The following is a 15,778-nucleotide window of genomic DNA, read 5'->3' on the forward strand; positions in this document are numbered from 1 at the left end:
AATAGAAGGGAGGGGGAGAAGGACAGAAATTTTCATCTGCAGGCTGACTCCTCCCAAAAAGCTGAGCCAAAGGCAGAAACAAAGCCACTTGAAGGTGAAGGAACATGATGATTGCTCCAACCCCTAACCTGCTTTTTTAGAATGAATTTATTTTCTTCTATTAGAAAAGCAGAACAACTGAGGGAGAAAAAGAAACGAAGAACTCCTTCCACCCGGTGTAACACACCAGAGATGGGCCAGGCTGAAGCCAGAAGCATGGCTTTCCATGCAGGAAGCAACACCAGAAGCAGAGCAGCTGAGAGTTAAACTGCCAACTGTGGCAGGGGCTGCAGGTGTCCTCTCCGCAACACCTGCCTTGCGCGACTTCTCTGACTGCAGGCAGCAACTGCCAGCTTGCCATATCTCCTCCAAGAACAGTCACAAGGACAACCAGGAGACACCATAGAGCAGAAAGCACAACTGCTGAAGAGTGACAACCAAACAGGACACAGCGTTCCTAGAGCTGTCATTTCAGGAATAAAACCAGGAAAACACAAAATCCACCTCTCCAAAGCGGGCAGCAGCAAAATCCACCCAGAAAACCAAACTGCTTTGCTTGGGGCCAGCAGGGAGGCGGGTCTGAACCAGTTCCAACGGCCTAGAATCAAAGACCATGGGGCTGAACCAGATATCACATGGCTAGAGAGATGCTGCATCTGGCCAGGAGAGGATTCTGTTTGGAGTGGATCGTCTTTACTGGTAGGAGAGCAGCACGGCCAGGACAACTCAAAGGATGCCAAATCATCTGGAAAACTGCTCTTAAACCAGTATATAGCCCCGGCTACAAGAACTACAAATTGCTGAATCAGAACAAACTCAGTCCAAAGACGAATATCTTTGCACCAGGACCCGAAACGGGCACCGGTTCTAGACCAGCAGCCTTGCTTCCCATCCAGCTCCCTGCTTGTGGCCTGGGAAAGCAGTCGAGGATGGCTCAAGACCTTGCGACCCTGCACTCATGTGGGAAAGCTGGAGGAAGCTCCTGGCTCCTGACTTCGGACCGGCTCAGCTCCGGCCGTTGCAGTGACTTGGGGAGTAAATCATCAGACAGAAGATCTTCCTCTCTGTCTCTCCTCCTCTCTGTACATCTGACTTCGCAATAAAAACAAATAAATCTTAAAGAAAAAATTATCGGGCCAGGTGCGATGGCCTAGCAGCTAAAGTCCTCGCCTTGAAAGTGCCCTGATCCAATATAGGCACTGGTTCTAGTTGCAGCAGCCCTGCTTCCCATCCAGCTCCAAGCCTGCGGCCTGGGAAAGCAGTTGAGGACGGACCAAAGCCTCGGGTCCCTGCACCACTGTGGGAGACCTGGAAGAAGTTCCTGGCTCCTGGCTTCAGATTGGTGTAGCTCCGGCCATTGCAGTCACTTGGGGAGTGAATCAGCAGATGGAATATCTTCCTCTCCGTCTCTCCTCTCCTCTAAATCTGACTTTGCAAAAATAAATAAATCTTTGAAAAAAAAATGCTCTACAAAGAACTACTTTTAGTAGATGCAAAGGAGAAATATGAAAAATGAGGGAATGTATAAGATACACTCTCACGGGGAAGATGACAACTACGCCAGGAATTTTAAAACTTGATAAGAAATTGCTTCATAAAATGAAATGATAAGCAAACATACAAGAGCTCACTGAAAACGATCACAACAGAAGATCAGATAAACAGGAGTACTGAAGAGGGAAACAGAAGGCGACTTCTGAGTTGTTGCTGGAACGAAGTGAAAATATGATCAGGTCAAGGGAGACAATGCTGGAAAAAGCAGAGACAGAGATCAGTAGAATCTAAGGAGAACAGGTCGCTGGCCTGGCAGCGGCCAAATGAAGCTCAATCCTTCCCTGACTCCCGGCCAGAGCAAGAACCAGAAAAAGTATCTTGATGCCCCTTTGCGCGTCTGCAGGAAGATCTTTCCAAGGAGCTGAGCCAGAAGTGCAACATGCAGTCCTTGCCCATCCGGAGGGACGACGAGGTGCGGGCTGTGCGAGGACACTACACATCAGCCAAGTGGCCCAGCTTTACAGGAAGAAGTACATCATCTACACTGAGGAGGTGCAGCGGGAAAAGGCCTACAGCACAACTGTCCATGTGGGCACTGACCCCCGCAAAGAATATCCTGAAGCCGAAAGCCAAGTCTCAGCACGCAGGAAAGCGCAACGGTAAATACAAGGAAGAAACAACGAAGAAGATACGGGAACAAAGTAATCACATACACAACTTTCAATAACACTGTTGGAAAAAAAAAAGGCCAAAAAAGATCCACTACGAACAGAGATAAGCACCTCTTCCTGGATAAAATGGGGAAAAAAAGTGTGTGTATATAAATAAATAAAGATAAAACTTAAGAAAAACTTTTCACAGTCCCATGCTGTAACACACCATCCATAATGGACAACACAAAATGCACAGAGAGGGTGAGTGGGTGACAAGCCCGAGGTCAAGAAATTCAAACAGACACCAGGCTGGCATCAGACATCTCACTAGCATGATCCAGCTCCGGAAGACAAGGACAAAACACCTTTACAGTACTCATGGAATGATTACAGAAGCAAAAACATGTTTATCATCAAACTACTACTGCTTGCATAAAGATAGGTGGGAAATGATTCTGAGCCAAGCAGAAATTTGAAATATTAGTCCTAAAAAAATAACAATAATAATAAATAAAATACTGGTCCTTTCGAATAATCCTGTCTTTAAGAAGACTAACAAAGAGTAGATTTCACTCACTAAAGTCGTGATAGTGGAAAACAGACAAAAAAACCACAAACCTCACTGAATGTTACTTAACAAAGGAAGAGAAGACTCCTCACTTAACCCTTCCTGGAATGCTCAACTCCTTTGGTACATCCTCAACCAATGCTGCCATGTTCTGGTCGCCTGGTTTTGAGTGTTCAGTCAGCTTGGGCTAGTGCTCTCTGGGGGCTGAGCTCTGAAGGTTTCTTCTGTACTGTTTCTATGGAAAAGGGTCTTTTCTAAACTTCTGACCAGCGGCATTTGCACAGTGTGGTGTTGGGATTTACCCTGATTACAGATAGAGTACGAACACCATCCACTAGGGGTTCTGGTGTGTAATTTGCTATTGTATCTCAAGCATATATATATACACCAGTGCTGAGGACATGAGAAGCAGACAATTTTTGTTGCACAAGAATGTATTCAATGCAGACACCACAACCATCAAGAACATAATTAGAAATTACTACAAAGCACTGTACTCCAACAAATCAGAAGACCACCAAGAAATGGAAAAGTTCTTAGACTTCTACCACCTGCCAAAACTTAGCCCAGAGGCAACAAACAACCTGAACAAACCCATAACTGAAGCAGAGATTGAATCAGGGATTAAAGATCTCCCAACAAAGAAAAGCCCAGGCCCAGACGGCTTCACTACAGAATTCTACAAAACATTCCGAACAGAACTGACCCCAATCCTCTACAAAATCTTCAAAACAATAGAAAAGGAAGCAACCCTCCAAACTCATTCTATGAAGCCAACATTACCTTAATCCCAAAACCAGACAGAGAACCAACAGAGAAGGAAAACTACAGACCTATCTCTTTGATGAACATTGATGCTAAGATTCTCAACAAAATCCTAGCCAATAGAATTCAAAAACACATCAGACAGATCATTCATCCAGATCAAGTAGGATTCATCCCTGGAATGCAGGGGTGGTTCAACATTCGGAAATCCATAAATGTGATACACCACATCCAAAAACTGAAAAACAAGAATCACATGATAGTATCAATAGACGCAGAAAAAGCTTTCGACAAAATCCAACACCACTTCCTGCTAAAAACCCTAACCAAGGTAGGCATAGATGGAAAAATTCATAACATAATCAAAGCAATATATGAAAAACCCAACGCCAGCATCATACTGAATGGAGAAAAACTGGAACCCTTCCCACTGAGATCTGGAACAAGACAGGGATGTCCACTTTCTCCACTGCTATTCAACATAGTCCTAGAGGTACTCGCTGAGGCCATAAGACAAGAAAAAGACATCAGAGGAATCCAAATGGGAAACGAAGAAGTCAAGCTTTCACTATATGCAGATAACATGATTCAATACAGAGACTGCTAGAACTCATACGAGAGTTTGGTAGAGTGGCAGGGTACAAAATTAATGAACAAAAATCAACAGCCATAGTGTATGCAAACAGCCCCAAGAAGGAAAAAGATCTAACCAGCAAGATACCATTCAAAATAACAGAGAAAAGTATGAAGTATCTGGAAATAAATCTAACCAAAAATGTAGGAGACCTATTTGAAGAAAACTACAAACTACTTAAAAAAGAAATTGAACAAGACCTCAAAAGATGGAGTAACATCCCCCTTCACCTCAGATACATAAATAATATAATAAAAATATATATTAAAAAAAAAAAGATGGAGTAACATCCCATGCTCCTGGATAGGTAAAATCAATATCATTAAAATGTCTATACTGCCAAAAGCAATATATACATTCAACGCAATCCTACTCAAATTGCCCAAAACATTCTTCATGGAACTGGAAACAATGATTCAAAGGTTCATCTGGAAACACAAAAAACCACAAATAGCTAGAACCATCCTGAAGAACAGGAAGTTAGCAGGGGGAATCACAGTTCCGGACCTCTGGACATACTATAGGACAGTGGTTATCAAAACAGCCTGGTACTGGCACAAAGATAGAGAGGAAGATTAATGGAGCAGAATAGAAACACCAGAAGGGAACCCACACAGATACAGCCAAATAATCTTTGACAAAAAGACAAACGACAATCCAGGCAAATGGGAAGGTCTGTTCAATAAATGCTGTTGGGACAACTGGTTAATAGCCTGCAGAAACAAAAAGATAGAACCACATCTCTCACCATACACTAATAACAGATCTAAACCTACATACAGAAACCTTCAAACTTTTGGGAAAAAATGTGGGAAATACTCTGCAAGATCTAGGGGTAGGTCCCGACTTCCTAAAAATGACACCAAAGGCAATAGCAATCAAGCCCAGAATAAACAAATGGGACCTCATCAAACTAAGAAGCTTCTGTACAGCAAGGGAAACAATCGACAAAGTAAAAAAGCAACCCACAGAATGGGAGAAGATCTTCGTGCACTACATAGGTGATAGAGGGCTAATCTCCAGAATATACAAAGAGCTACAAAACAACCAAAATGCCAAAACAAACAAGCCACTCAAGAAATGGGCATGGGAAATGGGCAGACACTTCACCAAGGAACAAACCCAAATGGCAAATAAACATGTGAAAAAATGCTCAAGTTCCCTGGCAATAAGGGAAATCCAAATTAAAACATCAATGAGGTACCACCTAACGCCAGTAAGACTGGCCCACATGAATAAAAACACCAACAACACTTGTTGGCAAGGTTGCGGGGAAAAGGGAACCCTACTCCACTGCTGGTGGGGCTGCAGGTTGGTACAACCTCTATGGAAATCAGTATGGAGAACATTCAAACAACTCAAAATCAACATACTGTATGATCCAGCAATAGCACTCCTAGGAATATATCCAAAACACTTGTTTCATGAGAAACCAAAATGCACTCCTATGTTCATAGCAGCACAATCAGTAATTGTAAAAACATGGAAGCAGCCAAAATACCCATCAGCGGAGGATTGGATAAGAAAGCTATGGTTCATCTACTCCATGGAATACTACTCAGCTATTAAAAAAAACAAAATGCAGTTCTTTGTGGCCAAATGGGCCAAACTGGAAACCATAATGCTAAGGGAAATGAGCCAATCCTAAAAGGTTAGAAACCACGTTTGCCTTAATTTAAGATGATATGATGTATATACATATGTATATATACATATATACACATACATATGATGTATATGTATGTATAACATGTTATGCATGTTATATGTTGTGTATAAACTAAAACTGAAATGTCAATGAGGTGGTCACAGAATGTGGTTAAGAACTCGCATTTATTTTTAACATACTGGTTACTCATTACTATGTCAATTAATTCCATAATGATGTAAATTTCTGCTGATGGTATGTTGGAGCTTTTAACTAATCGGGATGATACTCTGCTGGCTCTGTCTTCAAACCAGAGAGGGTCCACCTAAGAAGCCGTTGAACTTGACTGGACAATAAGATGCTGGACTCTAGGTTTGGTATATGCTTGCAATGAGGGAATCTCAACTGAACTTGAACTGTGGTTATGCAACAAGGTGGGGGAATCCACCATGGGGGGAGGGTTTGGGAGGGGAGGGGAGAATCCCAGTATCTATGAAACTGTGTCACATAATACAATGTAATTAATGAATAAAAAAAAAAAGAATGTATTCAATGAAATTCAAGATCCAAGTTCTATTGGGAAAATACTTTGATTTAATTTTTAAAAATACCCAACACCGGGCCTGGCAGCGTGGCCTAGAGGCTAAAGTCCTCGCCTTGAACGCCCCGGGATCCCATATGGGCGCCGGTTCTAATCCCGGCAGCTCCACTTCCCATCCAGCTCCCTGCTTGTGGCCTGGGAAAGCAGTCGAGGACGGCCCAATGCCTTGGGACACTGCACCTGCGTGGGAGACCTGGAAGAGGTTCCAGGTTCCAGGCATCGGATCGGCGCAGCACTGGCCGTTGCGGCTCACTTGGGGAGTGAATCATCGGACAGAAGATCTTCCTCTCTGTCTCTCCTCCTCTCTGTATATCTGACTTGTAATAAATAAATAAATCTTTAAAAAAAATACCCAACACCTTTTAAGCTTCATCAATTGATTTAAAAATATCAAACTCCTGAAGTTGAAATTTGAAGTTAAAATTATCAGGCAACATGTTTAACTACCAGAAAGTTAAACATCCCCCTTTTGTTGGAGACTAAAAAGCAGGAAACCAAAAACATGCCTTATGTCTCACCTCTGGCTGGTGACAGAGGCGGCAGTTAAGACAAGCTGAGGCACTCCGCTCCACTGCACTGCTAACTTCTGCGGAGTTCTCTCCAGCCACGGCCCTTGGGTAGATTTGCTGCATCTCACAGCTTTACATGAGCTCACATGCTGAGGTCTCCTAAGTCTGCTTATTGCCAACTGACATCTCTCCAACCACCTACTGGCAACTGCCACTCCACTGTTCCTCGCCGAAAAATTAGTGTCCCAAAACTCAGCCTCCCTTCCCTTGCTTCCTCTCTACTGAGTCAGATGAGGACAGAAGAGTCCTCCCTGTCCCTCAACAGCTGATACTGGTCCCTGGGATGGCCTCTAGCTGCCCACAGCTCCACGCTCCACACTGGCTATCTGCTTTAACCCAGTGAGTCATGTCGTCTACCATCCTGCCAACGGCTCCTTTTCCCTGACATCCACATGACCAATGCGCGGAGTCAAGAACGACCACAACTCTGTGGGCGCCTGAGCTGATCCTTGGCCCACAGGTCCACCACTGGACATCTTTCTGTCTTTCTCCCTGAGGATATGAGTGAGACACCCACAGCCAGCCTCTACGACCATTCCTGTGTGACTCTGTAGATCTCTGCTGTGCTGTCTCCCCTCTTCAAACACCCCACCTTGCACATTACCTGGACTCAGGGTTGACCCTCTGCTGAAATCCCCCCAATTCTCCATTTCGTTTCCTGCCCTGTCCTAACAGAGCTGAGCTCGCCCCTGAGAGCAATCCTCCCACTCCACTGCCCTAACTCTTCCCTGCCTGCACGCTCTTGCTGCAGGGCCTGAGTCTCTTCCTGTGCTGCAGCCTCGTAGATCCACTCTCGCCTCTCTTGTCTGGGCGCTCAGCAGTCAGCATAACCTCAAAATGCCCGAACCAAGGCCTACAATGCTTCTCTAAAACAGACTCGAGGGCAGGGTTTTGTTCACTCTTCTATCCCCAGCACCGAGACACTAGAACCAGGAATAAGTACTGACTGAGGGGAAGGAGGCCCCACACATACCTCAGTGCTGAGTCAGTGGCGTGCGCAGCTGTCGTGGTGATGACTGGAGACTGAGCTCTGGTGGCCGAGACGGTTGCCACCACTGCCGGGGGGATGGTATTGGAGGTGGTCACGGGTGGACGAGACTACCAAAACAGAGAATACATTTTCACTGGAAACAAAAGCAAAACAATACACAGCAGGCAGACACTAAACATGTCATCTGAAACATGAGCCTCCAGGCTGATGTACTCAGTCTCAACAACTGATCAAGGAATCCTCTCTTTGGATAGGATGCTATCAGATATTCGGAATTATCAAAAGGCCTTCCCACAGGTGAAGAGTACCTAAGTCCCTCTCCCTCCCACTGTGTACAGCTGCTTGTCTCACACTCGAGAGCCTGCACTGGCTTCCCCACTGTTAAGTCCGTGCCTGGGTTCTTGTTTTTCTCCCACCCTTCAAATAAGCCATGCCTATTCTTAAAGGCCTAATTCCCCCCACTAGAGCTTCATTGCCCAGCAAGTGTCTGGGTCTGTAGGTGCATGAGGCAAACAGACCTTGGACAGATCTTCTCAACACTGGCACAACAAAGCTCACGTCTCAGAACTATCACAACCACTCAAGTAACAACTTCGGAACGTTTTTCCTCACGCCAACCTCTCTAAGGTGTCGTCAAATGACCATCCCCACTCCTGGGTGCTGATGTAGTTGGACAGCAACGAGTGGTCCCCTCTTTCCTTTCTCCCATCCAGTGGGCACAGGAGGAAAAAAAGTAACGACAGACTTCTCCCACCCTAACTGGATGCACACATGGGCACGCATCCCTCTCAACTACGTAAACAATATTTAAAATAAATAAATAGGTGAAAAAAAGAAAACTAGAAACCAGAAATGTACTGCCCAGTGCTCTGATCAGCACTCGTCCTTATCGTTTGAAACTCTGCTGCATGACAGATATTACCTTTCTGATTCCCCATAGCATCTGAATTTCCACCTGCCCATTCAGCTTAACTAAGCTGATCTTTACTCCTATAATACGGCTTCTCCATTGTCTACAAAAATCAAGTTTACACTCAATCTCAGAATTCTTCCTTACAGATAACACACTGTATCTTAGTATATTTTAGTAGTACTGATGCCACACATTTCCTCGAAAAAAAAAAAAAATTAGAAGGCAAGAACCAACTTCCTGGAAAACCATCTTCTACATACGTGTGTGTGTATACACACATAAGAATGTGTATACGTGTATTTACATATACAGTACACATGTTACATATATGTTAATATACACATAGAAATTTACAGTTTACAGATTCCTATCCAAACTAAACCCCCTCACTCCAGCAGGCGCTGACTCACATAGTCCATAACACTCACTCCCCGTTCCTTCTCTTCGCTTCTCGGAATCCTCATTCCACACCCATCCCAAACAAAGCCTCCCCTTGCTGCTTCTCCTCTGGCCCACAGCTCACACCAGGCACTGCTGTTCTATCAAACTTGAATGTCTGGCAACACCCCCGGCTTGTGGGCCAAGCACTCCCACCCTTGACATGCCTGGATCGGCTGGTGAATGATATGCTGCACTGCTGGCTGGGCTGTGGCAGCATTTGGCAACTGTGAAGTGGGCCTCAGGACCGTGGTTACTTTGGAACTGGACATCACGGCAGCAGCAGCAGCACCTGAAAAAAAATATCATCAGTCGAGTTTATAGGCTCACAATGTTCTCATTTCTTCCCTGCCCTGTGCCACTGAGAAGGCAAATGGTAACTCCACATTTGCAGGAACAGAGTTTAACCCTGCAAGACCTGGCACCCACTCCAATTCAAGCACTGAACGGCTTAAGGCTGAACACACACATAATATGAGCATTTGGCAAACCATGAAACAAACTAATACTCTGGTCTCTCTTCAGATCATATAAATCTTTTGCCTTTTACCATGAAACAAACTGTACTATTCCAAGCTGATTGATTCTGACCCATTTCCTAACACGTGTTAACAAAACGGGCAGTCTTTACCTCGAGGTAAATGAGATGCTCCAATGTGAAGAGGGGGCCCGGGAGCATTGCTGCGAATGATGGACATCTGTACATTTGTGGTCATGATATGGTGCAGGTTACTGGGATGTCCCTGAAAGAAACAAGATGTGATATTACTTCCATATGCTAGCTGTTAACCATGGCTTTTGGGAAGTCAGGGGTTTCCAACTATGGGTCCCGTCATTGCTTTCAGATGGTGAGTACCCTAAGGGGATGGGCTGAGGACATGGTTTTTAAGCTTTCTCACACAGCAAACTATATGCCAACAGCCATGAGAGAAGCAACTGGGAGAATCCACACAGCTGGGAGGACCCCACCTGCTCAGGCCTACCAAGCTGCTAGATCCCAGGACAGAAGCTACACAGGCTGCTTACTTTCAGAAACCCTCACCTGAAACTTACTAGCCTTTCATGCATGTATTCCTCATTGTGGCCAAATGCGTACTTCCGTTTCATGCTATTTCCTTTGCATGCCATTGTGTCTGTCCGTTCTCTAGGGACAGTATCCTAAGTACACGCCGGCTGGTGGTGTCACAGCTACTACCTTGCCAGTTTTTAGTTAATTCCTCACACATTCCTACTTCCAGGAGTACTCAACACAGAGTGCCTATTTCTAGAGTTAATTTTTCTTGAAGTCATGAAAAGAAAGAGTTTGAGATTTAGTTCTGATTCCATTAATTTAAATTTGATTTAATTTAGGATTGATGCCATGTATCAAATACACACAGTACAGTAGGATTATAACATTTCCACAATGAAACAGGAGGTATCAGAATCAGTGCTCACAAGTACAGAGGCCTTGGGAAGTTACACCAGTACCCCCGGGAATCCACACCTGAGAAGACACACGACCCTCCCCTTTAGCTGAATGACCAAGGACAAATTGGCTTCAAGCTCCTGAAGGGCAAGGCTGCCTTGTCCAGACCTGTGTCCCACACTGAAAACAGGCCCTGCAGCACCAACACAGCAGCTGCTGTTGCCTGGGACGCCCGCACTCCCTACTACAGTGCCTGGGCCCAAGCTCTGATCTGGCTAACATACATTCTAGGAGGCTGCAGGTGAACTTTCCATTACAGGGAATACCTGGAATAAGCACTGGGTTCCTGGTTACGGCCTCATCCAGCCCCAGCTGTTACCAAGGCATTCGGGCAGTAAATCAGAGGCTGGGAGAGCTCTATCACTGCCTCTTTGCCTAGGGAATACTGACCCAACCACCACTATGAACACAGGCTTCTACTCCCTTAGCTACTCTGCTCCCTCCACCCTACCATTTTGCCCTTGAATATATCAGTACCTGTTGAATTTTCTAATTTAGGACAGGGTCTGTAACATTCTGCTGACATACAATACATAAGGGTTGACAGTTGGGCATCCCAATTTGAAAATCAGCAAATTAAGAGAAAAAAACACCTGTTGTCCACTGATCGTTGCCACAGGAATGGCTGAAGCTTGAGGGATGCTACTCTCCATGGTGACAGTAACCTGCCCTGGAACCTTGGGGGGAAGTGACAAGGTAGAAGGTGGAGCAGGAGCAATAGGACGGCTAGGCATGGTGGGCTTCGGGGGTGGCTGCAAACAGAAAACCATAAAAACACATCAATACGTCATCCGAGGGATGCACTCCAGAGTTAAAGGTTCACAAATCACAGCTGCGAAGGGCATGACACCATCCGCCGTACATGGCCTTATTCATCATCACAGCGTGGGCACTGAAGTATTAGCACATTCATTTTATGCAGGAGGAAGTACACAAAGGCTAAGGGACTCGTTAAAGCCACACAGAGTAACAAGTAGAACCGGGAATACAGCCCAGATCTGTGTGACTCCCAGCCCATGTCCTCACTTCTACACAATGCTGCCTCCTTCCCAAGGTAGAAGTAAACAAAACTCCTGGCAACAGAAACATAACCTCATGTTACAAGTAACACAGTACTCTCAGACATTCCTAAACTAGCCAGCTATTAAAACAAACCTTGAAGAGTGTCACTCTTAAGATAAAAACTTAGTATGCCCCTCAGTTGAACAACATTGATGTCAAAAAGACCCCATGATGGCATCTGCCAGAATCACAAGCCAGGTGCTGCAGGGTTCTGAGCGACGGAGGACAGCTGAACTGACAGGTGAGAAAGTAAACACATAGCACGAGCCCAGGACACGTGACTACGGTTAGATTCTATGACGATGGTCACGAAGATCAGCCAACCTCTAGCTAAGGTTCAGTGTAAAATGTTAAACCTCTCCATTACCTTCATGAGTCCCTCCGAAAATGAGAGTGGCACTGCTGGCGTCAGGTGTGCTGGTGAAGCTGTCACTGCGACAGGTGTGGCTGAGGCGACAGCATGATGTGTAGACAACATCTGCACCTGTGGATAGGGCCTTACCACAACAGGCTCCTGCTTCTCTTCCCGGGACTGCAGGGAGTTGCTGGAACCCAGGTGCTCCCTGGCACCGACTTCAGCATCTCGCCCGGATTCATCATTGACTGGTGAAGACATGAAGCGAGACAGCGTGTCTTGGTCACTAAGCAGCAGCACCGACAAGAGCTGACAACCTGACCGCTTCTTGTGAGATTTTCTGAACACTGAGAGTTTGGGCACTAGAATCTCCTGACAGAAATCAGACCCAGGGGTTGTAACTGTGGAATGTGGGGTTCATTCTGGGTAGTGAGGTTCTTTCATCCTCATGAACAAAAGATCTGATTGTCTAAAATGAGCTCAAATAGTTGCAGGTGCATTAGAGAATAAAATATTTTCGGGTCTGGTGTGATGGCCTAGCAGCTAAAGTCCTCGCTTCTAACACCCGAGATCCCATATGGGCACTGGTTCTAATCCCGGCAGCTCCACTTTCCATCCAGCTCCCTGCTTGGAACCTGGGAAAGCAGTCGACGACGGCCCAAAGCCTTGGGACCCTGCACCCGCACGGGAGACCTGGAAGAAGTTCCGGGATCCTGGCTGGGATTAGCACAGGTCTGGCCATTGCTGTTACTTGGAGAATGAATCAATGGACAGAAAATCTTCCTCTCTGTCTCTCCTCCTCTACTACATATCTGACTTTCCAATAGAAACAAAATAAATTAAACTGGTATAGTGAAAATTACTTCTATTTTTGTTCCCTAGTCCTGACAAGCCATGTTTCTGGAGCTGAGAAGGCTACTACTCCTCGCCAAGTGTACATCAGCAGTGAGGCGGCAGGTACTCACACTAAGCTGTCCATATGACCACAGCTGACCCCAACTGAACCACTCACCACATCTCTCACATTTCTGAACCCAAACATAAAACTTACTGTAGGCAGAGAACTTAGAAACCCTTAAAGAAAATAAAGCTGCCTCCACATCTATCCCAAAAGGTACTAAGCTATCATTCTGTTAAAACTGTAGAAATCTCACTCCTTAATTTGGGGTGGGTTTTTAGTGGGGTATATGCAGTGTTCTTTCACTGCAGTAAAACTCTTTTTTTTTTTTTAAAGATTTATTTATTTTATCACAAGTCAGATATACAGAGAGGAAGATCTTCCGTCCGATGATTCACTCCCCAAGTGAGCCGCAACGGGCCGGTGCTGCGCCGATCCGAAGCTGGGAACCAGGAACCTCTTCCGGGTCTCCCATACGGGGGCAGGGTCCCAAAGCATTGGGCCGTCCTCGACTGCTTTCCCAGGCCACAAGCAGGGAGCTGGCTGGGTGGGAAGTGGAGCTGCCAGGATTAGAACTGGCGCCCATATGGAATCCCGGGGCGTTCAAGGCGAGGACTTTAGCGGCTAGGCCACGCCGCCGGGCCCCCATTGCAGTATAACTTTCATAAAGATGAGTGCAGACTAATGCTCCCTCGCAGTTCAATAGATTTTTACCATCTGCATCCACTAGCTAGGTGAAGGCTCAAGAAACAAAATCTCAGGGATCCCTCAGAAACTCCCCGCTCCGTCCCTGCTATGCATGCCCACCACCCCCAACATAGTATTCTGCATGGCAGTGGTGGCTACTTCAAAATAAGATTATTTTGATATGAAAGGCAGATTTACAGAGAGAAGGAGAGACAGAGCATCATCCATTAGCTGGTTTACACCCAAATAGCAGCAATGGCCAGAGCTGGACCAAGTGAAAGCCAAGAGCCCGGAGCTTCTTTTGGGTCTCCCATGTGGTGCAGGGTCCCAAGGACTTGGGCCATTCTCCACCGCTTTCTCAGGCCATAAACAGGGAGCTGGAGGGGAAGCGGAGCAGCTGGGCCAGGAACCAGCACCCATAGGGGACGCTGTCCACAGAGGTTAACTTACTACACAACAGTACTGGCCTCTAGTAGTGCTTACTTTGAACTTTATACACAGTCTCACACTGAAGATAACTCTTTGGGTCTTCCTTCTGAAATTCATTCATATTACCATAGTTTACTCTCAATAAAACCAAAAACATGTATGCGTATGACTAAACTATAATTCCATTTAACTGTTAGAAGTTTTTGTGAATTGGGCCCGGCAGCGTGGCCTAGCGGCTAAAGTCCTCACCTTGAACCCGCTAGGATCCTATATGGGTGCCAGTTCTAATCCCAGCAGCTCCACTTCCCAACCAGCCAGCTCCCTGCTTGTGGCCTGGGAAGGCAGTCGAGGACGGCCCAATGCTTTGGGACCCTGCACCCACATGGGAGACCTGGAAGAGGTTCCTGGTTCCCAGCTTCGGATCGGCGCAGCACCGGCCATTGCGGCTCACTTGGGGAGTGAATCATCGGACGGAAGGTCTTCCTCTCTGTCTCTCCTCCTCTCTGTATATCTGACTATGTAATAAAAATAAATAAATCTTTAAAAAAAAAAGAAATTTTTGTGAATGAACCTCAAATTCATTTTTATTGTTACGGAACTTTTTTTGTTATTACTATAAATAGCGTGGGTAATAATTTTGTACCTGTCTTGCTGCACATCCGTACCATTTCTATTGCGTATATACCTAGGACTAGAATTCCTGAGTCTGTTCTGTGTCATCTTGAAGAGGCTAGCATTGCGCGTACCAGCATAGTTAGGCCGGCAGGTCGAAATCCCACCACTGAGTGCTGCTGGGAGTCCTGGAGGCTCCTCTTTCTATCCAATTTCCTGCGAACTGGGCCCAGAAAGCAGAAGATGGCTCAAGCGCCTGGACTCCGGTCACCCAGATGGATTTCCAAACTCCCAGCTGGAGCCTGGTCCACTGCAGCGATCTGGGGAGTGAACCAGCAGAGGGCAGCTTTCTGTCTTCTTCCCTTCCTCTATCACTGTGTCCTAGTAAGTACTTCTTTAAAAAAAAGGCTAACTGGTATTCTACTACACAGATGTACTGGAGCTTTTTTAACTGCTTTATCATAGAGGGACTTCAGATAATTTCCAAATTTTTGCCATTCTCAACAACCCTGTCCAGTGACTTTCCAGGAAGATAGTTCTGGACGTGGAAACCCTCGATGAACACCTTCTCATCTGTTGCATATTACCTTTCCTCTCGGGTTACTCAGAATCCTAAAAATCCTTGTTTATAAAACCACTCTACTGGGCCCGCCGTGATAGCATAGTGGTTTAAGTCCTCGCCTTGCACACACCGGGATCCCATATGGGCGCCGGTTCTAATCCTGGCAGCCTCTCTTCCCATCCAGCTCCCTGCCTGTGGCCTGGGAAAGCAGTCGAGGACGGTCCAAAACCTTGGGCCCTGCACCCGCATGGGAGACCTGGAAGAGCTCCTGGCTCCTGGCTTCAGAATGGCTCAGCTCCAGCCATTGCGGCCACTTGGGGAGCGAACCATCGGATGGAAGATCTTCCTGTCTCTCCTCCTCTATGTATATCTGCCTTTCCAAGAAAAATAAA

The 15,778-nt window shown here is 45.9% G+C and overlaps 1 protein-coding gene across 2 annotated transcripts in view; it reads right to left on the reverse strand.

The window, feature by feature from the left end:
* The window catches only part of SAP130 (Sin3A associated protein 130), a 77,122-nt gene that overhangs the window by 53,579 nt on the left and 7,765 nt on the right, over positions 1-15,778 (reverse strand). For both annotated transcript variants that reach the window (XM_004589326.4, XM_004589324.4), the window contains exons 3-7: positions 12,211-12,446; positions 11,375-11,533; positions 9,945-10,056; positions 9,481-9,605; positions 7,945-8,069 (exon numbers count right to left, since the gene is read on the reverse strand). In XM_004589326.4, the coding sequence (XP_004589383.2) occupies positions 7,945-8,069; positions 9,481-9,605; positions 9,945-10,056; positions 11,375-11,533; positions 12,211-12,446 (757 nt within the window). The remainder of the gene's footprint in view (positions 1-7,944; positions 8,070-9,480; positions 9,606-9,944; positions 10,057-11,374; positions 11,534-12,210; positions 12,447-15,778) is intronic.

This window comes from Ochotona princeps, chromosome 5, assembly GCF_030435755.1.
Source record: "Ochotona princeps isolate mOchPri1 chromosome 5, mOchPri1.hap1, whole genome shotgun sequence".
Lineage (NCBI taxonomy): Eukaryota > Metazoa > Chordata > Mammalia > Lagomorpha > Ochotonidae > Ochotona > Ochotona princeps.